Source organism: Psammomys obesus, unplaced genomic scaffold (genome assembly GCF_907164565.1).
Source record: "Psammomys obesus unplaced genomic scaffold, mPsaObe1.curated_primary_1811, whole genome shotgun sequence".
Lineage (NCBI taxonomy): Eukaryota > Metazoa > Chordata > Mammalia > Rodentia > Muridae > Psammomys > Psammomys obesus.
The window spans coordinates 9,680,445-9,703,816 of NW_026592510.1; the positions used below are offsets into that span (position 1 = coordinate 9,680,445).

At 38.3% G+C, this 23,372-nt stretch overlaps 1 protein-coding gene across 4 annotated transcripts in view; it reads left to right on the forward strand.

Moving 5' to 3' along the window:
- The window catches only part of Rfx3 (regulatory factor X3), a 274,748-nt gene that overhangs the window by 107,199 nt on the left and 144,177 nt on the right, over positions 1-23,372 (forward strand). For all 4 annotated transcript variants that reach the window (XM_055614027.1, XM_055614025.1, XM_055614028.1 and 1 more), the window contains exon 2: positions 16,099-16,223. In XM_055614027.1, coding sequence (XP_055470002.1) covers positions 16,107-16,223 — 117 coding nt within the window. In that variant the 5' untranslated portion in view covers positions 16,099-16,106. The remainder of the gene's footprint in view (positions 1-16,098; positions 16,224-23,372) is intronic.

The following is a 23,372-nucleotide window of genomic DNA, read 5'->3' on the forward strand; positions in this document are numbered from 1 at the left end:
TTGCACTTGTGGTGTATGTATAGGCGGCCTAGTACCATCCCAAATATGCATTTTGTTTGGTTTGTAGAAGAATTATTGACTACGCTTATTTATTGGGGAATTGATTGCATACAGTTGATAGAACTGGCTGGATACTTCAAAACAGTAATGGAGAATTAGAACATATATCTCAAACCCAAGTTGTGTTTGTGTGTGTACATTTTCAAGAGGGAAGGAACTAAACCTTTGAGGGAGAAAAGACTAGGAAGGCAGATTGGGATAAAAGCAGAAATATAGAATGTCACTAAAGAACTGTTCAAAAGATAAGAGATTGTTCTTAAATAAGACTGAAACTAAGAAAATTAGTAGAGTTTGTAATATAAGATATTCTCTTAACATCTTTGGAACAAGGATTCTCTGAGAGTGATTGGTAGAAAGAAACATCTGGGTGTCCAGTAGCGTCTACAATGTAGATGATGAATTTAGGGCACTGTTGTGAACAAATTTGGTTAGAAAGAGAATTATTGTTTTAAGAATAGCTAACTATTAATGTATTTATAGAGGATGAAGAATTCTATTCATTCTACCCTCACAAAACGCCAGGAAAGTTTAGCGAGGGGAAGAAGGAGAGAGAAGAATGAAGCTTGTTTGTGTGGATTTTCATCCTTTTTTATAATGTTGTGGAACATGAACCTCTGTCAATCATAAAGAATGAAGTGGATTTTAAATATCTACTTTATTTCAATTAGGGGTATTAAACATTTATGAAATGACATAAGAGATTACTTCTTATTGTAGTACTATTTAAAAAAGTTTTAAAAGAAATTTACTATTTTGAATCCAAGAAAATATTTCCAGTACTTTAAGTTGTAAGGTCAGCCATATACAGAGTGTATTACCAATCCTCAAACTCTCAGCTTCATAAGAATAGTGGTATTAAATAACTGAAACTATTATAATTTTTACTTGTTTAAACAAAGAAATATATATTATTTAAATATCTATTTGGATATTAAATGTCTAAGTGATATTTTGAAGTTTGCTAGATAGCGTAGTGTGTTTCAAGTGCATTTCTGTAATGAAAGATGGTGTAAATGTTTTGTTTGTTTACTAGCATTATGTTTTGCAGAAATGTTTCAGTGCATGCATGTGTGAGTTTGTGTGTGGTTATTTTTTTTTTGAGGTTCACCCACTCATATTTAATTTTCTCTTTGCCAAAAAATGTCAGTGATGAGAATTCAGTTCCAAAAGATACTGTACATTTAAAATAAGATATATTGTTTCCGTTATTAGTAGTGTTATTATACAGTATTCTTTTCCCTTTTTAGATGGTGTTGATTTCTTTGAGCCTGTCATTAGCATACTTAAGAACTGCAAAAGAGCCTATTCTCTGCTTTATAAAAATAAAAAAAGATGGGGAAAAATTCTTGTGTGGGCAAGAAAATTCAAGAGGAAAGTTGTCACTGGGATGTGAAGAAAAGTAAGAATTCCTGTTATTGCTTTTAATTTCCTATAACAGGCAAAGCAGTCTTCCTGTTTGAGGACAGGACTAATGGCTTCATTTTCCAGTGGTTCTTAGAGTCTCCCTGCCTTTTAAGACAATGTTCGCCTTTCATTTGTTGCCATCCTAACATAGGGATGCCCTACTTGGCAAGCATATTCTTGGTCATCAACCCAAAACATGAGACAGAGCAAGTCCTTTTGTGTGGGGAATAAACTACACTTGGTGTGTGGAGTTTGTAGGAAGACTACATACCTGACTCCAGGGCCAGTTTTGAAATGAGATGCTTGAGGGCTGGAAATACAGCTAATTTGCCTTACATACTTGAAGTCCTGGGTGTGAGCCCCCAAGTACTACAAAAACAAACAAGAGACCACTTTCTTGGTGGAATTCAATACTTTGATGTCTACTTTCCAGTATTTCATTCCAAATCCAAATCTTTCTTAGTGGCATCCTTACTCTTACCAGTTGTTATCAAAGGATCAGAAATAAATTGCATGCTTTAATCCTTGATTGGACATTAGGTTTGGGCAGAATCAGAAAAGGGTTTATTTCGTATTTGAAGATGTATATTAATATAGATTTTCTGCTGCAACACGAAATGGCAATGATAGTGCAACTACCAAGAGTGAATCTACAGACTCTCTTCAGGGATTATGTCTTGCTTATATTTTGAGACAAGGCAGAATATACTATGTAGAATATAGTATATAATCCAAATTGTTCTACAATTTTAGATTCTCCTCCTTAGCCAGGTACATAGATTACAGGTATGCACCACCATTCCTGGCAGAAGCTAGTATTTTTTAAAAGTACCCTAGTCTAAAAAATGTTTAGAATGCTTTTCAAAAACTGTTTGAGAGATTTGAGTTACTTAGCAGGGGAGAGAGAGAGAGAGAGAGAGAGAGAGATAGAGAGAGAGAGAGAGACAGACAGACAGACATAAAACTCATGACCAGAAACTGAACTGTTCAAAATCCATCACCTTTAATAGGCATTTTCCTGATGTGAAAAACTGTATTGAGTTACAGAATTTATGAAAGACTGTTTTGTATTGCTCTGGTTGAGATGGGTTCATTGTTCATGCTGAGGTGGATTTATTGTTCCATAGTGAGCTCTAGCTCATCATTCCATGCTGAGGTGGCTTCCTAGCACTTGTGTTTCTTTGTGTTTAGATACATGTGTCTCCTATAGTCTAGGTGACCTAGAACTGACTCTGTTGCCAAGGATGGCCTTGAATGCCTGTTCTTCTTACCTGTATCTCTCAATCTTTGGGTTTTGGCATGTGCTACCATACTCTGCATAATGCATGTTGCTTTTGACCAGAAATTTTCGGTTTAGCTTGAGATGACTCAAAGTTTATATTCATTAATTTGTGAAGTTCCAGTGATACTATTGTCACCTCTCATGGCCATTTACGGTATCTGCCTCAAGAAGTTTTCTTTAAGCATGCTATTATGTATCTGGAAAATTTGCATCTGGTGTTATCTACTAATTGAGAAGCTGCTTCATATGTTTATGATACTAGATCTATCGGTGTTGTCTTTTTTATATTTTTGTCCTAATCTGTTACTGGATGTTAGAACATTTTTGACAGTTGAGCTGCTGAGTTTCTTTCCTGTCACTGATTAATGCAAGTGGGAGGGATCAGGAATTATGCAGTATAATATCCGAGATGGCCCCAAAGTTTTTAAAGAATACTTTTAAAATTTAAGATATGTTTAAAAATATTTTTGGTCGTTGAGAATTTCATGCCTTTGTATGATGTATTTGGAGTGTATTTGTACCCTGCCCAGACTCTTCCCTCTAACTTCTCCAAGATCTGATGCCTAACTTTCTCCTAACTTCATGTCGTTTTTTTCTTTCTTTCTCCCTTTTATTAATTAATTCAATTTACATCTCAGTCATAGTTCCTTTCTTCCGCTCCTCCTAGTCACACCTACCCTCCTGCATCCTCCATCCCCCTGTGTTCTCAAGATGGGAAAGCCCCCCAACACACACCCCCTAGTTCATCTATTCACATGTGGATTGAGTTTCTCTTCCTCCCTGTGGCCTGGTAGGGCAGTCCCATCAGGGGGAAGAGATAAAAAGCAGTTAACATAGTCTATATCAGAGAGATCCCCCACTCTCCTGACTGTTGGGCCCACATGAAGCTTAAGATGCCCATTGAGTATGTATAAGTAGAGGACCTAGCCCCAGGCCATTGCCTTGGTTGGTGCTTTAGACTCCATAGGTCCCTCTGGGCCCTGGTTGATTGGCGCTGATGGTCCTGTTCCCACTCTTTCACCACCGCCTCTGTCTATTCTATTTCCCCTTCTGATTGAGATTTATGTGTCTTCCCTAGGGTCCTCCTTGTTACTTATCTTCATGGGGTCTGTGCATTGTAGTATTCTATGCTGCACTAGATGACTAAAATCCACTTATAAGTGAGTACATACTATGTGTGTCTTTCTGGGTCTGGCTTACCTCACTCAGGATGATCATTTCTAGTTCCACCCATTTGCCTAGAAAATTTATGATTTCTTTATTTTTAATGGCTGAGTAGTATTCCATTGTATAAATGTACCACCGCTTCTTTATCTGTTCTTTGGTTGAGGGACATCTAAGTGACTTCCAGTTTCTGGCTATTGTGACTAAAGGTGCTATGAACATGGTTGAGCAAATGTCCTTGTTGTATGGTGGAGCATCTTTTGGGTGTAAGTCCAGGAATGGAATAGCTGTGTCTTGCAGTATGGCTATTCCCAGTTTTTGAGAAAGTGCCAGATTGATTTCCAAAGTGTTTGTACAGGTTTGCACTCCCACCAGCAAGTCCAAGTGGATTAAAGATCTCAGCATAAAACCAGATACATTAAATCTGCTAGAGGATAAAGTGGGTAAGACCCTTGAACTCATTGGCAAGGGAGACAGCTTTCTGAATAGAACACCAAGAGCCCAGGTCTAAAATCTACAGGCCTGAAGAAGCTAACCTCTAAGGAGGACCCTAGGGAGGATGCTTAAATCTCATTCAGAATGGCAAACTGGATAGACACCAGAATTGGTGGAAGAGAGGAAACAGGATGGGAGTCTACTAAGAGGGTCTTTTGAAAGGATTCACCCAACAGGGGATCAAAGCAGATGCTGAGACTCAGGGCCAATAGTGGAGAACTCCCCCTTTCAGTAGACTAGGAAGGGGATTAGGGGATTAGGGAGGGGAGTGTGGAACTGAGAAATTCCTACCTTTCATTTTCAGTATTTTTCTCTTGTGGAAACTACATTAAATGCATTAACACCTCCCACTCCCAAAAAAGTAACCACTGACTGTACTTGTGCAGCCCTTATACTCATGACTGTGGTGCCCTCTACTGGAACATTGTCACCCTACCAGAGGCCACACAAGCACATAAAGCATTCCCTTAGCCACTGTCAACTGGCAGTAGCTCCTGAGCTGCATGGGAGGAAGTGTAAGATCCACCCCTATATTGGAGTTTTGACTGGCTAAATCTTGTATAGGTGCTCTGCAGGAATCCATACAACCGTGAGTTCATGAGTGCAATGTTCCTGTCATGCCCAGAAGACACTGCTGTGGTTATTCCTGACCTCTGGCTCTCCCTGTTCCACCATGGTCCCTGATCCTTGGGTGAAGCCATGTGACAGTCACAGTTACACCTGAGTATTCCAAAGACACTCTTTGCACTCTCACCAGTTGTGAGTGTTTGTGTTGACTACACCCATTGCATAAAGAAGCTTCTCTGATGAGGTCTGAGAGCTGCACTAATATATAGGTATAGAGACAGGAATTTACATGGCAGTTTAATACTATGTCCATTGAACAGAATTTTGGTAGATCACCCTTGTGGTCCACAACCTGGGTTCTTGGCCAGATTTACAGTGCCAGGCATGCATTTCCTCCTATGGAGTGGGTCTTATATCAAATCAAAAAGTGTTGGCCAGCCACATAACATTCCTGCCAGTTCTGCTCCCCTGGGCATACCCTGCCACACTGGTCAATACTACAGCTCATGGGGTCCACAGGTGGGTAGAGTGCTCATGATCTTTCTCCTACTACAGCCAGTTCAGTACCTTCCAATACTGTGAACTCTGGCCAACAGGGAAGAACCTTCCAGTTCAGTAACAACATGATTTTGCTAGGATATGCGACCAAATTGTGTGGTGTCTTCAGCAGTACAGTCATGCCTTTCAGTGCTGGGTGGAAAACATGAGCAATGGCAAAAGCCCATGTAGTTTTGGGGTCTCTGAGACAGCTCTGATATGCTTTCCTAAATAAAAAATTATACCCTTGGAGATATTATAAAAGATGGTATTCATGAAGCATGATACAGATCAATTCTTATGATATGTGTGTGCTTAAATATTTAATTCTTTCTTTTACTGTCCAAAGTCTTGACTGGCCATTATTACTAAACTGTGACAGATTTGGACTTGAATCCTGGCCTTATTTATTAATATTCTCAGCTATTAATAATTATTAGACAATTAAAATTATTTAATCTCTTTAGACTTAACTTTCCTGTCCTATAACTAGGAATATTTATTTCATGGACAATGTTAGAATTACATATGTGTATATATATATCACATGTGCCATAAGTGGAAAACAGTAACTTGTAGAATCTGTATAAATAGTGATAGTAAATTTATAGTAAAATACTCAATGTATTTTCAGTTATGAGAATTATTAATTTGATGGAGTTAGGGTTTCTTTCAAGTGGGACAAAATATATTACTGTCTCACAAATTTTTGTAGAAATCTCTGTATACTATGTAGTTTTCTTTCCAAAGGCAAGAATAGAGTTGACATCTTTAGGAAGTTTTATTTGTTTAGCACCCCCCCATTACCTGTATTTTTGTGCTGGTTGCTTGGCTTCTGTCATAAAGGCAAGACTGATCTGACTACTAATTCAGGAGTGTGAGTGAGAGAAAAAGCTGGAATGGCACCTGTTCTAGATGGTGGCTTCTCTTGATAACATGGAGCCAAACAAATGGCAAACAATTTTCCTTTCTTTTTCTTTTTAATTTTATTTTTTATAATTTTTATTTTTTATATTTATCACAGGTTATTTACTTTGTATCCCAGCCATAGCCCCCTTCCTCATTCCCTTCCAATCCTACCCCCTCCCTCATCTCCTCCCTGCCCCTTTCCAAGTCCATTGATAGGAGAGGTCGTCCTCCCTTCCATCTGACCCTTGCTTATCAGGTATCTTCAGGACTAGCTGCAATGTCCTCCTCTGTGGCCTAGCAAGGCTGCTACTCCCTCGGGGGTTGGGGGGGAGGTCAAAGAGCCAGCCATTGAGTTCATGTCAGAAATAGTCCTTGTTCCCCTTACTAGGGAACCCACTTGGATACTGGGCTACATCTGAGCAGGGGTTCTAGATTATATCCATACATGGTCCTTGGTTGGAGAAACAGTCTCATAAAAGACCCCTGTGCCCAGATATATTTGGTCCTTGTGGAGCTCCTGTCCTCTCCAGGTCACATCAGCTCATTGCTTCGGCTTCAGTGTTGGTGGATTGTCTTATTTTTCTTTTTAAGTAATTAGTTCTTTAAATAAAAACAGTCAATAGTATTTAGTTTTTGTATTTTTTTTTTGTATATTTTATAATCTATTCTGAGTCATGGGAAGAATTAGGTGAGAGAAAGCTTTTGTTGAAAAGTGAAAAAGTTACCCGGGCAACCTGTGTATGCTACAAGAGTGCTGATTAATCATCTCCAGCATTAATCACTGTCATTGATTATCTCAGAAGGATGACAGTCTACCCTATTATCATTTTTTCACCTTTTCGAAGGATGAACATAGCATAAAAAATTTACTGTACATACTCCTAAAAAAGAAAAAAAAACCCATCAAACTTAAATAAAGAACCAGGGTTCTTGTTATATAGAAAGTCATCCGTTTTTTTATATTCCCAATTTATCTGTTCATGTGATAAGATTGCATTTTGCAGTATATAAACTTCCTAGAGATTTTTTTTTAAGGAGAAGGCTTGGGATTTGACTGCAGTATAGAGTTCATTCAGTTACTTGTTTCTTGGGTAGAGAAGTGAAAAATTAAGTCTTAATATTTTGTCCACGTAGGTAAAATAATCAGATCAATATATTTTGTTAAGGTTTAAAAATTTATTAGATGATTATTATTTAGTACGTATTAAATGTATATACATAGACCATCTCAAAGATTCCTATTATTTTGGTATTGTGTATTTTTCAAAAGGATTCAATATCATTTGTTAAAGTTGGAATAATTAAAAAATTTATTATCATTTTTTACCATTAATTCAATTTGTATCCCAGCTGTGGCCCCAACCCTTGTCTCCTCCCAATCCCACCATCCCTCCCTATTTTCCCCTACCCCGTCCCCTAGTCCACTGATTGGGGAGGTCCTCCTCCCCTTCTATTTGACCCTAGTCTATCAGGTCTAATCAGGGCTGGTTGTGTTTTTTTTGTTTTGTTTTGTTTTTTTTTGTGGCCTGACAATGCTGCATCCCCCAGAAGAGGGTGATCAGAGAGCCTGCCACTGAGTTCATGCCAGAGAAAGTACCTGCTCCTCTTATTAGGGACTTCACTTGGAGACTGAATCTATGGGCTACATTTGAGCTGGGGTTTTAGGTCCTCTCCATGTATTGTCCTTGGTTGGAGTATCATTCTCTTCAGGGACCCCCGGGCTCAGTTTTTGTGGCTCTGTTGGTCTCCTTTTGGAGATCCTGTCCCCTCCAGGTCTTTCTATCTCCCCCTTCTTTCATAAGATTCCCTGCACTCTGCCCAAAGTTTGGCTATGAGTCTCAGCATCTGCTTTGATATCTCGATCAGTAGAGTCTTTCAGAGGCCCTCTGTGGTAGGCTTCTGTCCTGTTTCCTGTCTTCTCCTGCTTCTGATGTCTATTGCATTTGTCCTTCTGAATGAGGATTAAGCATCTTCCCTATGGCCTTCCTTGTTTAGCTTCTTTAGGAGTATAGGTTTTAGAATGTTTATATTATATGGCTGATATCCACTTATGAGTGAGTATATACCATGTGTGTCTTTCTCCTTCTATGTTACCTCACTCAAGATGATCTTTCTAGTTCCCACCATTTGCCTGCAGACTTCATGATTTCCTTGTTTTTAGTTGCTGAGTAGTATTCTGTTGTGTAAATGTACCACAATTTCTGTATCCATTCCTCCACTGAGAGACATTTAGGTTGTTTCCAGCCCCTGGGTATTACAAATAAAGCTGTTATGAACATGGTTGACCAAATGTCCTTTTTGTATACTTGAGTATATTTCAGATATATGCCTAGGAGTGGTATAGCTGGATCTTGAAGAAACACCATTCCTAATTTTTTGAGAAAGCGCCAGATTGATTTCCAAAGTGGTTGTGCAAGGTTACATTCTCACCAGCAATTGAAGAGTGTTCTCCTTTCTCCACATCTTCTCCAGCCTGTGTTGTCACTTGAGTTTTTTATCTTAGCCATTCTGATGGGTGTAAGGTGAAATCTCAGGGTTGGTTTTTTTTTTTTTTTTGCACCTTGCTGATGGCTAATGAGGTTGAGCATTTCTTTAAGTGTTTCTTTGCCATTCTGTGTTATTCTACAGAGAATTCTCTGTTTAGTTCTGTACCCCATTTTTTAATTGGATTGCTTGGTTTGCTGCTTTTTAACTTCTTTAGTTCTTTATATATTCTGGATATTAGCCCTCTGTCAGCTGTAGGGTTGGTGAAGATCCTTTCCCAATCTGCAGGCTGTTGTTTTGTTCTCACGACAGCGTCCTTTGCTTTACAGAAGCTTTTCAGTGTCATGAGGTCCCATTTATTGATGTTGCTCTTAGAGCCTGAGCTGTTGGTGTTCTGTTTGGAATAATTTCTTAATAATCAACTCCAGAGTAAGCAAAATACAGACATTCACACTCATTCTCTGTTCAAGGATGTAAATGTTAGCAATATTTTTAACAAAAAGCAATGCTCACTTTAATTTATAATTTTGTTTTTAGAATTTTAATTTTTGTTTAAATATATGTCCATATATCCTGGTGAATGGGTATTTGTGTGTGTGTGTGTGTGTGTGTTTGTGTGTGTGTAGGCCAGAAAAGGTTATAGACAAAGCCCTTGGAGTTGTAGTTACAGAGTTGTGAACTGACCAATGTGGGTGCTGGGAACCAAAATCCGGTCCACTGAAAGAACACTCAATATTTTTTTACTCCTGAGCAATCCCTCCAGCTCCATGTACCCATGATTCTAAGTAATGGACATTTAACTCATCTTTATTTGAATATTAGTAATAAAAGTTTTATGTTTCAGAACTGGTTTTGGCTCTTTCTTTATGTAAGAACATACTGTCAGACTACTTGTTCTCTAGTTTAAAAATAGTAATTTACAATTATAAAGTAGATTGCTACAATCTTATATGGAGTCAGGTTTCTAAAATATTTAATTTATATTGAGTACAGCCATATTTATATATAATTTCTTTTTATTATAAAGTAACTATTATAATTTTGGTTAAAGCAAGAATTAGAATTAGCATCTTGGTCTTTCTATGATAAAGTGAAAGGAAGAAGCAATTTGAAGATTAAACTGGAGATCTTTATCACATTCTTTGCTCAGAAAACTAAAAGTCGTTTTAATGGAATCAGGAACAGATGTCTTAGGCTTTGCTTTGTGGGAGAGAAAGTGTTTCAGGATGGAAGATCCCAGTAAGCATTTGATTCACACAACCAGTTATAAGCTTATAAATTTCTGTTTGATAAGCAATTGATAGGTCAGATTACTAAACCATTTAATTTGGCATGTTCATTGAATGTGATAAAAAGAATCCAACTGTGAATTTGAGTGTGCTAAATAATCTTTAGGAAGTTCTGCAAAGGACATTTGAATACCTTAAAACTTTCAATAATGCATGTTTGTTCCAAACACACTTGATTTGCCTAGGTTTGCCCATCAGGTTGAAGAAATGCTAATTTGTTGCATTCAGCAGCTGGGTTTTGCAATATTCTTTTCCTCCTCCTAGGGGCTAATTAGCCTTCTTTCAAAATGTGGCCTATTTAGCCTTAGATTCTCATGACTCATCAGGAGCTGGCTGTACAAAGCAGAACCCTTAGCAGGCGGGTGTGTCCAACCGCTTAATTAGGCAGAATAAAAAGGTCCTTTGTCAAACAAACATCTGTTGCTCATGACACACCTGACAACCACATTAGGCAAGGATGACTAGTGGAAATTGTGCCTGTCTCTCCTATAAGAATATTTACATGTGGGCTTCCTCAGTGACAAACTGCAGGGGGTTATTTAGCTTATCAAAATAGGTTAGTGTGACTACATTTGTGATTGATAAACAAAATCACTTAACTGGCACAGAAGGAACAAAACTAACCAAATTACCCCTAGACTTAAACAAGCCTCAGAAAGTTCTGTTGGTGTGTGAGAGGACATTCTAAACACCCAACTGTTATTCAGGGAGGGAAGCAACTCTTTGAGGTAGCAAGCTTCCTGAGGTGGCACACGCTGCCCTTCTGTGATGATCTTCACTTTGCACACATGGTGGGGATCCCCCCCAAAATACTGTAATCTTACAATTTTGTAGAAAATATTGTATCTTACAAAAACCTGCTTAACAAACTTTCTTCAGAGGATTATACTCTCTCCATATGCTTTACACTGTCATTTGTTCTGCTTTTAAGATTAGGTCTTCATGCATGCATGCTCCTCCCCATGTCCACTGATTGGGGAGGTCCTCCTCTCCTTCTTTCTGATCTTAGTCTATCAGTTCTCATCAGAAGTTGCTGCATTGTCAGGGTTCTAGGTTATGGTGGGGGGAGGGTGGGACCGGGAGGGGGAGGAGGGGGGGCTTATGGGGGGATACAAAATGAATAAAGTGTAATTAATAAAAGTTAAAAAAAAGATTAGGTCTTCAGAGTTAATGAATGTAAAGTGGTTCTGCAAAAATATTTAATAGCTGGGGATTTGTTTTTGCTTCAATAGAGGAAATAGTTTGATATCTTTAGGGACAGGGGTAAAATGAATGTCCATGATTGCTGGAAGTGTATATTAAATAACATGCATTAGAATCCCAAACTACTAAAATCTGTACACCTAAAGAAGATAAACAAGAAAGAGGGCCTGGAGTAAGATGATCAGTCCTCACTTAGAAAGACAATTGGGATGGACATTGGAATTAGGAGAAAATAAGTAAAAGGACAGGAGCCTACCACAGAGGGCCCCTGAAAGACTCTACCTAACAGTATATCAAAACAGATGCTGCAACTCATAACCAATCCTTGGGCAGAGTGCAGGGAATAATATGAAAGAAGGGGGAGTTAGTATGACCTGGAGAGGACAGGAGTTCCACAAGGACCAAATATATCTGGGCCCAGGGGTCTTTTCTGAGATTGTTTCTCTAACCAAAGACCATGCATGGATATAACCTAGAACCCCTGCACTGATATAGCCCATCACAGCTCAGTATCCAAGTGGGGAACAGGGACTGTCTCAGACATGAACTCAATGGCTGGCTCTTTGACACTGCCCCCCCCCAGAGGGAGGAGCAGTCTTGCTAAGCCACAATAGAGGACATTGTAGCCAGCCCTGAAGAGACCTGATAATCTAGGATCAGATGGAAGGGGAGGAGGACCTCACCCATCAGTGGACTTAGAAAGGGTCAGGAAGGAGATGAGGAAGGGAGAGTGGGTGGAATTGGGAGGGAGGGAGGGGCCACAGCTAGGATACAAAGTAAATAAACTGTAATTAATATGAAAAATAAACAAATAAAAATAACAAAAAAGAATCCCAAACTACTGTTATTACCCATCTCTGGCAAGTGTTTGGAAACTACTGCCCTGAGGCTGCAGCACAGTACCCAGTGGTCACAAGCATGGATTTTCAAGTGTCACAGACGTAGAATGTAATCAGATCCTTCCTCTTTCTGGCTGCATGTTTTTAACAACGTTTAAAATCATCCATGTCTCAATTTCCACAGTTGCTAGATGTGGATAACATCTGCGTCATGGGCTTCCTCTGAGAATTAACCTAGCAAATGTACTTACCGCATTAGACTGGTTTCTTGCGTCAGGAAAAGCCTTAGTAAATGGTAGACTTAATTGCACTTATACCCGTTACAGCCAGTTTACAGAATTGATGTGGTGAGATAAGATCTGTTAAGTCATGAGGCTGCCAGAGAGTTTCTTCTTTAGGGCTATGGAGGTAGTGAAATTGGAGAAGGAAACTGGGTTTGTCAGGGGGTCTGGAGAAGTTGATCAGGGTTTAAGAACTCTGGCTGTTCTTGTAGAGGATGTGTCACAGTGCCCACACGGTGGCCCACAACCATCCACAATTCCTGTTCCAAGGGATCCAAACCCTGTTTGAGCCTTCTTGAGAACCAGGCATGCATTTGGTGCACACACACACACACGTATACATGTGCATATATGTATGGGGCAAAACACTCATACACATAAAATAAATCTAATGAATTTTAAAAAGCTGCTCAAATGAACAGAAACTGGGAAGAAACAGATAGTATTCTGGGTTTTGATTGATACTTGGCTGCACGAGGTTGGGCTCTTTATGTCAGTTTTGATGTTCTATAGACAGAGCTGGAGGCCAAACAGAAAGTTCTCTCCTACTATCTAGCTTTCAATTTAAAAATGACCTTTTTCTCCTTACTTGTTTAGTTTACGCCTGTTGAATAGTTGACATATTGTTTCTTCATTCCACAATCTGACCACTTTTTGTAATTCTCTTTAACATTTACCTGTGCACCGTGCTTATTGTTAAATGCAGAGCTTCTATTATCTCCTGTAAAGCTGAGAGCATGAACTTCATGTGACATCAAACCCTTCTTTTCTGTTTCCTATGTATGTGGTAGTGAGTAAGTGATAAGTGATTTGACATCTGCAAGCCTCAAATTACTCACCTATAAAGTGAAGAACCTCATAATTTTAATAATTAATACAAAATATTGGCACATAAGCTAATCTTGGCAAAGCTTCCAGCTAGCTCTGTGGAAAACAGGAGGGAGTAGTAGTGAAAGAGACTCCACTGTGAGAACCCCACATACTGCTAATGAGGCAGAGTGAGGAGGGAGCGCCAGTGGGCTACATGTGACTCCTGTATCCAACCACCAAACAAGTAAGGTCTCCTGGTCATCTTCAGTTCTGCGAGACCGGAACCCTCTCGGCAGATGCAGATGCTCTCCAGTATCTGGTCCATTCCTTGTTCCTTCCACAAAAGTAAGCTTTGGATAGACACTTAGCTTCTTTGTTACAGCACAAAGTGTAATCAATACTCAGTATATACATATTAAATCAAAGGACCTGGAAGGTTTTTGCTTTCATTTTTGGATTGCCGTTTTTCTCACTATTTGTCATGGAAGAAAAAATAAAATAAAAGCAAGAGATAGGGTTCCTAATTTACTTATTTTTCTCTTTTAAGAAGAAGGTAATTTTGAAGGGGATGGCCAGCGCTGGGATCTCTCCTGGGGCTAAGTAAGCTCACTCTTTCATTGAACTATAACCTAGCTTTGGCTCCTAAAATTAGAGCATCAGTGTCTCCCGCCATCCTAATCAAACAAGAATTTTGTATAGCGAGTGATGGAATTCTCACTCAGTCTTGGGCATCTCCATGGTTGTAATGCTAGTCCAAATACACATTTATTGATAGGATTGTTACATTTAAAAGAGCCACAGTTTGTATTATTTCACATAAAAATCTTGATTTTTCAGCTTCTTTTGAAAAAATAAAATCACATTTCTACACATTGGCCTCTCACACATCCAGGGCACCCTCGAGCTGAATATTAGCCTATCAGTGTAAATGACAGAGTGGCCACAGTCTTTCTCTTTCATTCATTTCTGCCTTCCTCAGTATAACTAACATTCTTCCATTAAAAGGTTGTTTTATGGATTAATTTATTCATGAATAATTATATTAATAAACATCCAGAAGAGCCTTTTCCTTCTGTCAAACAACTGATGGCAGCTGTTTCTGCTAGACTTTCGTGGCTAATAACATTTGTGGCTTTCGGACTTTAACTAAGAAAACAATAAGGAAAGTCACAGATCACGTACAGAAATGTCTGTATAAAACTCTGGAGAAAATCACTCAGGTTAAAATGAAAAGCACAGTTCTAGCTTTTTTCTTACCACCTTTACTATGTTTCTTAGCCTCTCTGGGCTATAGATTTTGCATTTATAAAGTAAGAATAGATTTGTCATTTTTCAAGGTCCATTTCTAAAGCAGAACAAGATGATGATTGTAGAAAAAGAATTGGATTGGTCATACTGTGACAAAAGATTTTTGAGAAGAATTAATTTTCTTCTCCAAAGAACTGAATACTTGAGAATTTAATTTTCTTAAGAAACATAAATGCTCACTGTGTTCTTTACAAGTTTAAACTGCAATATATTACTTTTCATAGGCAACCAATTAAATCGTACCTCCTACCTTTATCTACATACCAGGAAATTCACATTTATTTTTATTGAATTTTTAAGTATCAGAAAAAGTTATCAAACTATGGAAGCTTAAAAAAGTTAGAAAATTTGATTTTGTGGCTGAATTTAAAATGTATCAGTTGATATAATATACATGTAATAAATTTATTAACTTTTTAAATTTAGAAAGTCATTTATGAATGTCTTATTCTATATTCTTCTATATGGCATCCTAATAGCCTCATATAATTGTTATTTCCTCAGATGGAGGGATGAGATGAGAACTGTTCTCAGGCATTCTAGCTCTTTCTGAAATATAGCTGGCTGGTTCAACTCAGCTGTTTTGTCCTAAACTCTTCTCCACACTGACTGATATCAAACTGGCTTCTCTGACTGAATTGTTCTGCCTGGCTTCAACGTAATTCTGGCAGTATGTTTTAATCGTCTTATTCCTCTCATTCTTTGGCTTGTTTTCTCTGCAACCATCTCTGTAAAACTTTCCTGGAAAGAAGGTCTTGGTAAAAATCTCTTATTCTCTGGCTCGTTCTGGCTTCACCTGTGTCTAGCTTGTCCTCTCTGCAACTATCTCTCTAAAACTTTCCTGGAAAGGTCTTGATAAAAAATCTCTCTCTTTCACTGCCCTGCCCTTAAATAGCCTCTCCTTCTATCCTGTTCTTAGAGTTGGGTGTATCCTGTCTCTGACTTATTCTGTCCAATCTTTCTCTGATTCATCACTTTGCCCCTCAAATAGATGTCACTATCAAACTTGGCTGCTTCCTTCTATAAACTAACTTACCTTCATTGTTTCGGAATAAAGGTGTGCAACAAGGGCATGTCTGTATTCCAGCCAGATCTTACTGCAATCCACAGTGTATCTGCATTTCTACTGGATCACATAAACCTAGAAGGTCTTTGGATATGATCTCTTGCCAGAGCAGCAATGTGGCTGGGTTTAAATTTCTCTAAAGCCTCAAAAAGTATCTAGAAAGTATGGTTCTACATAGGCATCTATTTCAAATTGTGTACTGAGATCTTCAGTTTCTTGATTATTTTAGACCATGGTTCATTAAAGGTCAAAATGACTAAAAAGGTGGATGGGTTATCATGACAGTGTATTGGAGTGAGAGGTATTGTATGTTCGAAAGCCTCAGTATAGGATTTTAAGAACTGCAATGAGGCTTATCATGCAAAGCCAACACTTTATAAACTGTTTTCATATATTCCAGAGACCATCATGCAGACTTCAGAGACGGGTTCAGACACAGGTTCGACAGTGACTCTACAGACATCTGTGGCTAGCCAAGCAGCAGTGCCTACACAGGTGGTACAGCAAGTGCCAGTCCAGCAGCAGGTAAGGACCTGTTATTCCAAGAGAGGTGCTGTTCATTATGATGACTGTCTAACAGAGCTTACTTCACAGATTACTAGGAACTTACTATCTTGCTTCCTGGGAGGACTGACACAGGCACAGTTCACTTTGTATGCTGGGCCAGCAAACATTTCTTGGATATTTTCCTGGTGTGTCAGGTCCTTTCCTTTCTGGGCTGTAGAGCGAATGAGACAAATGTCTAGACCATGTTCTTCTTCTGAGAGCTTCTCCTTGTATTTATAGGGAGGTAATTTTTCAAATTTGTCCACTTTAAGTTTTCTCCTTTTTTTTTTTTTCTCACTGCTTACTGGAACTTCCAATCTCTTTTATATTGAAACGTTACCAATAATATTTTCCACTCAGGTTGGGTTGCACTTAGTAGTGGGAAGCATCATGCGTACTTTATCAGCAAGGATTGTTGCCTTTGTGGTGTTTTAGGAACTGCCTTGGCACCGGTTGGCTGCTAAAGACTATTTAATAAGAATAAACTTATCTTAAAGGTCTGTAGATCTGACTCATCCCATTTAAAGAATTGCAGAAGAATTCTCTTGATACTTTGATTCTTTGGTCCTGGAAATCTTCCAGATTTTATGAATGGTTGCCTTCCCTTTATTTTCTGTTTCTGTTCTCATACACTTTCTTGTTCGACTTTCATCTTTTCCTTTTTAACTTGTTATTAATTTCTACTGTCATACTTGTATTGAAAACTGTTTATGTTTACTCTTGTAACATTACGTTTTATTTTGTGGTTCTTGTTTCTTCTCTTTCTATGAAGGCACTAACTTTTTCTAAGTTGGTGACATTTCTGTTCATACGACTTATTTCAAGATAATTTGTGAGGGTAGCATGTGGTGACGTATACATGCATCAGAACTGGGTTGGCTGAGGCACAAGGAACAGCCCGAGCTATAAAGTATAGCTTAGTTCTAAAAACCAAATTAGCAGCTAAAATTTAAAAGATACCAGAGTATTCTTGCTGTCTAAAACATTCTTTTTGTTTTTGAGATTATAATATTCTTTCATAATTTCCCCCTGTCCCTATTTTCTGTCTATACCCTCTTATATACCCCTACTTGTTTTCTTTCTAATTCATGGCCTCTTTTTACACTAATTTTTTGACACCTGTGTACATTTATATGTGTATACATATATATTCTGAAATACATAAATTCAGTCTGTTTAATGTTATTTGTATATATGTTTTGAGTGTGGACCATGTTTTTATTGAATAATTGGTGTGTGTGTTCTTCCCTGGGGAAGACGATTTCTCCCACTTTCAGCATTTCTTAGTTGCCTGTAATTTTTTTGTGTAGTGTTAAGGCCTTTTAATCTTTCATCTGGGCACTTTGGTGTATCTCTTGTTGTCCCTGTTCAGCTCAAGTTTGGGCAGGCATGTTAGCGAGACTTTATGGGTGTACTTTATGACATTACTAAGAGACAGCTTTTATCATTTCTTTTTACTCCCTCTTCTTCATTGTTCTCAAGTCCTTAGGTTTGATGGTTTTTTTATGTTGCTGTGTTTGTTCTGGATTTTTGTTTGTTTGTTTGTTTTTTGTTGCTTTTGGGACTAGGCAAAGGGAAATTTTCTTGCTGGGGGTAACTATACTTATCTGTGGGTATAAAGACAAATATTTCAAAAGTAATTAAAAAATATTTAGAAAGTAATTGAGGGTTATGCTGGTTTAATAAAGTGGTGGTTATAGATTCACCTCCAAGATCCATGATTTCACTATCCTTGGGTAGTTGACTAGTCATGATTTCCCTTTTTCGATTGGGCCTTAAGTTCAATTACAGGGATGTTGGTTACTGTCAAGGTATCTGTACCACTCTTGCACTTTTGTGTTTTCATGCCATACTGGTGGTTGTTGTGGTTCATAAATGTCAGAGCTGGGTAGGACTATTAGTTGTTTCCTTCCGTTAGAAGTTGACTTATCACCTACTGGTAGCATGAAAGCTAGTCTTCAGTGATGGAGCTCTCAGGTTGATTCCAGCTCAGGGGCCTCTTGGACTTATGTTTGGAGTAGATGGTATCTTCACTAATAGGTACTTATGTCTACCTCTAAGGGTGCAACCAAGGCCAAAAGCAATAATAACAGTAGCATGTAGTATTTTGGGAGCCTCTTGGACAATGCTACCAACAGTTCAAAATAGGGGTTCTAATGCTTAGTGTTTGAGGGTTTTGTTAGATGCCTGTTGGCTCTTATAGGGAACATTGTCAGCCCAGATGAGAAGATGTAATATTTAAACTACACATGTATATTTATATGCAGTCCTATATAGGTTTCGTTTGTAAATTATAGTGTAACGTCTTACAACTAATAGTGTAACGTCTTACAACTATTCAAACATCCTTATCACTATTTTACCCTTCTCCCTTTTTCTTCTGTATTTTCTTCCCCTCCATAATTGGATACCTTCATTTCCCTATTTCCCTGATCAAATCACTTGAACCTTGCTATTCTTCTCTCTAATGTTTCCCTACCCCCTCACTTTGGTAGTGGTTCCTTTTTACTTTTCCGGTTTCTGCTGTTACTTCAGGTTCTACTGTTACTTCTCACATCTGATGAGAGAACATGCAGTGTTTGTCTTTCTGGGTCTAGATTATCCCACCCAATATGGTCTTTTCTAGTACCATTCATTTACCTGCAAAGTTCATGATTCTATCTTCTTTATGGCTCAGTAGTGCTCCATAATGTATATGTGTAATGTAATGTTTATGCGCCATGTTTTTATCATCAATTTGTTAGTTAATGGACATTTAATTTGTTTCCATTTCCTAGCTATTGTCAATAGACTAGCAATGAACACTGCTGAACAAGTATCTCTGGAATAGGATGTTGAATCCATAGGGTGTATGCCAAGGAGTGGTAGAGGTGGGTTACATGATAGTTTTATTTTTAGATTTTTGACAGTCCTTCACACTGGTTTCCACAGTGACTGCCCCAGTTTACATTCCCATCAAGAATGTGTGAGGGTTCTCAGTATCTCCTTCAATATTTGTTGTTGGTTGTTTTGTTGATCTTTCCTATTCTGACTAGCGTATGATGAAATCTCAAAGTTGTTTTGATTTCTATTCCCTAATTGCTAGACACAATGAACATTTTTTGAGATACTTCTTAGTTATTTTCTCCCTTATTTTGAGATCACTCTGTTCAGGACCCAGGCCCGTTTTATAAAATTGTTGAGTTCTTTTATATTCAAGATATTAATCCTCTGATATGTATAGCTGGCAAATATTCTATCCCATTCTGTGGGCTTCCTCTTCATTCAGTTGCTTATTTCTTTTGCTGTGCAGAATATTTTTTTTGTTTTATGAAGTCCTTCTTGTCAACTGTTGCCCATAATTTTTGTATATACGAAGTTCTATTAAGAAAGTCCTTACTTACATCTATATTTTATAGGTCACTGTTTATTTTTTTCTAGTAGTTTCACTATTTCAGGTTTCATGTTTATCTCTTTCATCTATTTGGAGTTAGTTTTTATGCAAGGTGACAATTTTGTTGTTGTTGTTCTTTGGCATGTGGATGTCCAGGATTTTTTTTAGCCCCATTTGTAGAAGATGTTTTCTTTTTTCCAGCCTATGTTTTTGGCATCTTTGTCAAATATCTAGTGGTTGAATTTACATATGCTTATGTTTGGATATTAGATTTCTGTTCCATTGGTCTACATACCTTTTTTGATGCCAGTACTAACTACCTATCTATCTATCATGTCACTGTGGCTCTACAGTACATCTTAAGATACAGATAGACCAGGGCACTGGATATGGGACTTGGGCTGGATCTCGCAGGTTAGGAGGGCATGTGGATAGGAAGCATCAGGAAGACTCACCAGGCTAAATCCTGTGGTTTCCCATTTTGTTTTTTGTCTATAGTATCCATGTTAAACAATGGGCTCAAATGTAGGTAACCTTTGGGTATTTATCCAAATTTAAAATGCATGAAGCCACACAAGGAAGTGACATAGAAAGATTTTTATTTGTTTCAGGCTACTCTGGGCTACCAAGAGAGCACCAGGCTAGCATAGGCTTTCTTATCAAATTTTGTCTCAAAAATAAATAAATAAATAAATAAATAAATAAATAAATAAATAAATAAATAGATGGGTAAATAAATAAATAAATAAATAAACATAAAAGCAAACAAAATAAAATAGAGGCATAGGAAGCTGGTCGGAATGCGTTTGTGGGTCCTGTCGCCTTTGAACTGGGGTCATGTGGCTGCCTTGTACTTTAGAGTCTTACCGAGGTTAATAACCTTGCCTTTTCTTTCTGGTTAGTTGTGTATCTACCAAAACCTCACTCAGCCTCCTACACAGGGTTTAAATGAATGTTTGGCTGGATGTTGGGACTTGAGTGGGGGAAGACAAAAAGGTTTTTATTGTTATTTATGTTTCTTTCCGAGCCTCCAAGCCCAATACCGTATCAGAGGCTTTTATTTATTTGTCTTCCTCAGTGTAGGTACTGAACCAAAAATAAACTTCTATACATTTCATGAAAGTTAAGGAACGTTTTTGACCTTACTGTGTGAGGTTGATGGGATTTTATTGTTTCTTAAATAGAACTGCTTTGTGTGTGTATATAAAATTAAAACAAAAAAGTACCATTATGATGGTGCATGTTTATAATCTAAGCACTTGGAAGGCTCAGTAGGTTAGAGTCCAGGTTGAAGTACATAGCAAGTTCAAGGCCATACTGTAGGACACAACAAAATTCTCTCACATCTATGCCACTCCAAAGAAGCCTGCTAGCAGAAGTAGAAAGTCAGCATCACCAGCTATAAATAGCTGATTGCGCACACACACACGCATGCACACAGGCAAATGCACTTGCGTGTATCCACACACACACATGCACATACACTCACATTTTATTCTTGTCCACAGAGCAGCAGGGGAAGAGTCTCTTATACATATGGCTTCTTTTAAAACTTCCACGCTGTACCATATAGTGCCTTTCAACAGGCATGTTTTCAGTTCCTCAAGTGCTTTCCTCTAGGGTGTTCAGGGCAGGTGATACCTTTTCTCTGCTTGCGTGGATCATAGGTGAGAATTCTCATTTTCTTTTTGTCAACACTGTTTTATTTCACATAGTTGGCTAGTGTTAGATTTGCTTGGAAACACTTGCTATATCTTCGTACTGGCCTATTGGGAAGGATTTTTTTTTTTCTCATTTGTCATCCCTTCCTCCCTTTTCTTTGTTCGTTCTCTTTTTCTCCCTGCCTACTAGAAGAGTTTCTTGTTAGAAGTTCTCTGGGGCTGTCCTTGTGGGATATAAACGTCCATAACTGATCATAATAGTACTTGTAATATTTGAACTTTTAATTTTTTGAGTTTTCAAACTGTATTAGAATACTGTTGAATGCTTTTAGCTTTTATTTTTGACACTGGTGGATATTAATAGATACTGTAATAAGAATATTGATGTTAAAGGTAGTTAATTCTGTTGTTTCAACTTTTTGGTATAACTTCCTTAGAAGTGAATTTTTTTAATTTTTATTTTTTTAATATTAGTTACAGTTTGTTAACTTTGTATCCCTGCTGTATCCCACTCCCTCTTTCCCTCCCAATCCTACCCTTCCACCCTCATCTCCTCCCTTCCTCTTTCCAAGTCCACTGATAAAGAAAACCTCCTCCCCTTCCATCTGATACTGGTTTATCAGGTGTCTTCAGGACTGGCTGCAAAGTCCTCCTCTGTGGCCTAGAAAGGCTGCTTCACCAGGGGAAGGGGGGAGGTCAAAGAGCCCACCATGGAGTTCATGTCAAAAACAGTCCCTGTTCCCCTTATTAGGGTATCCACTTGGATACTGAGCTACCAAGGGCTACATCTGAGCAGGGGCTCTAGGTTGCATCCATACATGGTCCTTGTTTGGAGAAAGAGTCTCATAAAAGACCCCTGTGCCCAGATATATTTGGTCCTTGTGGAACTCCTGTCCTCTCCAGGTCGTATTAACCCCCCCCCTTTTGGTTCCCTGCATTCTGCTGGAGGTTTGGTTATGAGTCTTAATATCTCTTTTGATACACTGCTGGGTAGAGCCTTTCAGAGGCCTCTGTGGTAGGCTCCTGTCCTGTTACTTATTTGCTCCTACATCCGATGTCCATCCCATTTGTCTTTCTAAGTAAGGATTGGTCATCATACCCTGGGTCCTCTTTCTTGTTTATATTCTTTAGGTGGATAGATTTCAGTATATTTATCCTATCTCATAGGACTATATAAGTGAGTATATACCATGTGTGTCTTTCTGCTTTTGGGATACCTCACTCAGGATGATTGTTGAAAGGGGAACCCTCCTCCATTGCTGGTGAGAATGCAAACTTGTACAACCACTTTGGAAATCAATCTGGCGCTTTCTCAGACAATTAGGAATAGCGCTTCCTCAAGATCCAGCTATACCATTCCTAGGCATATATCCAAAAGAGGCTCACGTATACAACAAGGACATTTGCTCAACCATGTTTGTAGCAGCTTTATTTATAATAGCCAGAACCTGGAAACAACCCAGATGTCCCTCAGTTGAGGAATGGATACAGAAATTGTGGTACTTTTACACAATGGAATACTACTCAGCAATTAAAAATAAGGAAATCATGAAATTTGCAGGCAAATGGTGGGACCTAGAAGTGAAATTTTTTATAATACACATCTTGTCTTAATAAAAGTACTAACTTGGACTATGAGGTATCTGTAGACTAATGCCTAGACATGGACTCTTTGCCCTTAAATTATTTTTGTGCAATTCTACTTTGGAACAGTCATTCAAGAGTTTTCTATAGCTTATTTTTTTTAATCATTTTTACCTTGTTTCATATTTTTAAAAATTCTTTATTGATTACACTTTATTCACTTTGTATCCCCCCCTGTGGTTCCCTCCCTCCTCTCATCCCAATCCCTCCTTTCCTCCACCCTCTGCATTCATGCCCCTTTCCAAGTCCACAGATAGGGGAGGTCTTCTTTTCCTTCCTTCTGATCCTAGTCTATTCAGTCTCATCAGGAGTGGCTGCATTGTCATCTTCTGTGGCCTGGTAATGCTGCTTCCCCCTCAGGGGGAGGTAATTAAAGAGCAGGCCAATCAGTTCATGTCAGAGACAGTCCCTGTTCCTATTACAATGGAACCCACTTGGATACTGAACTGC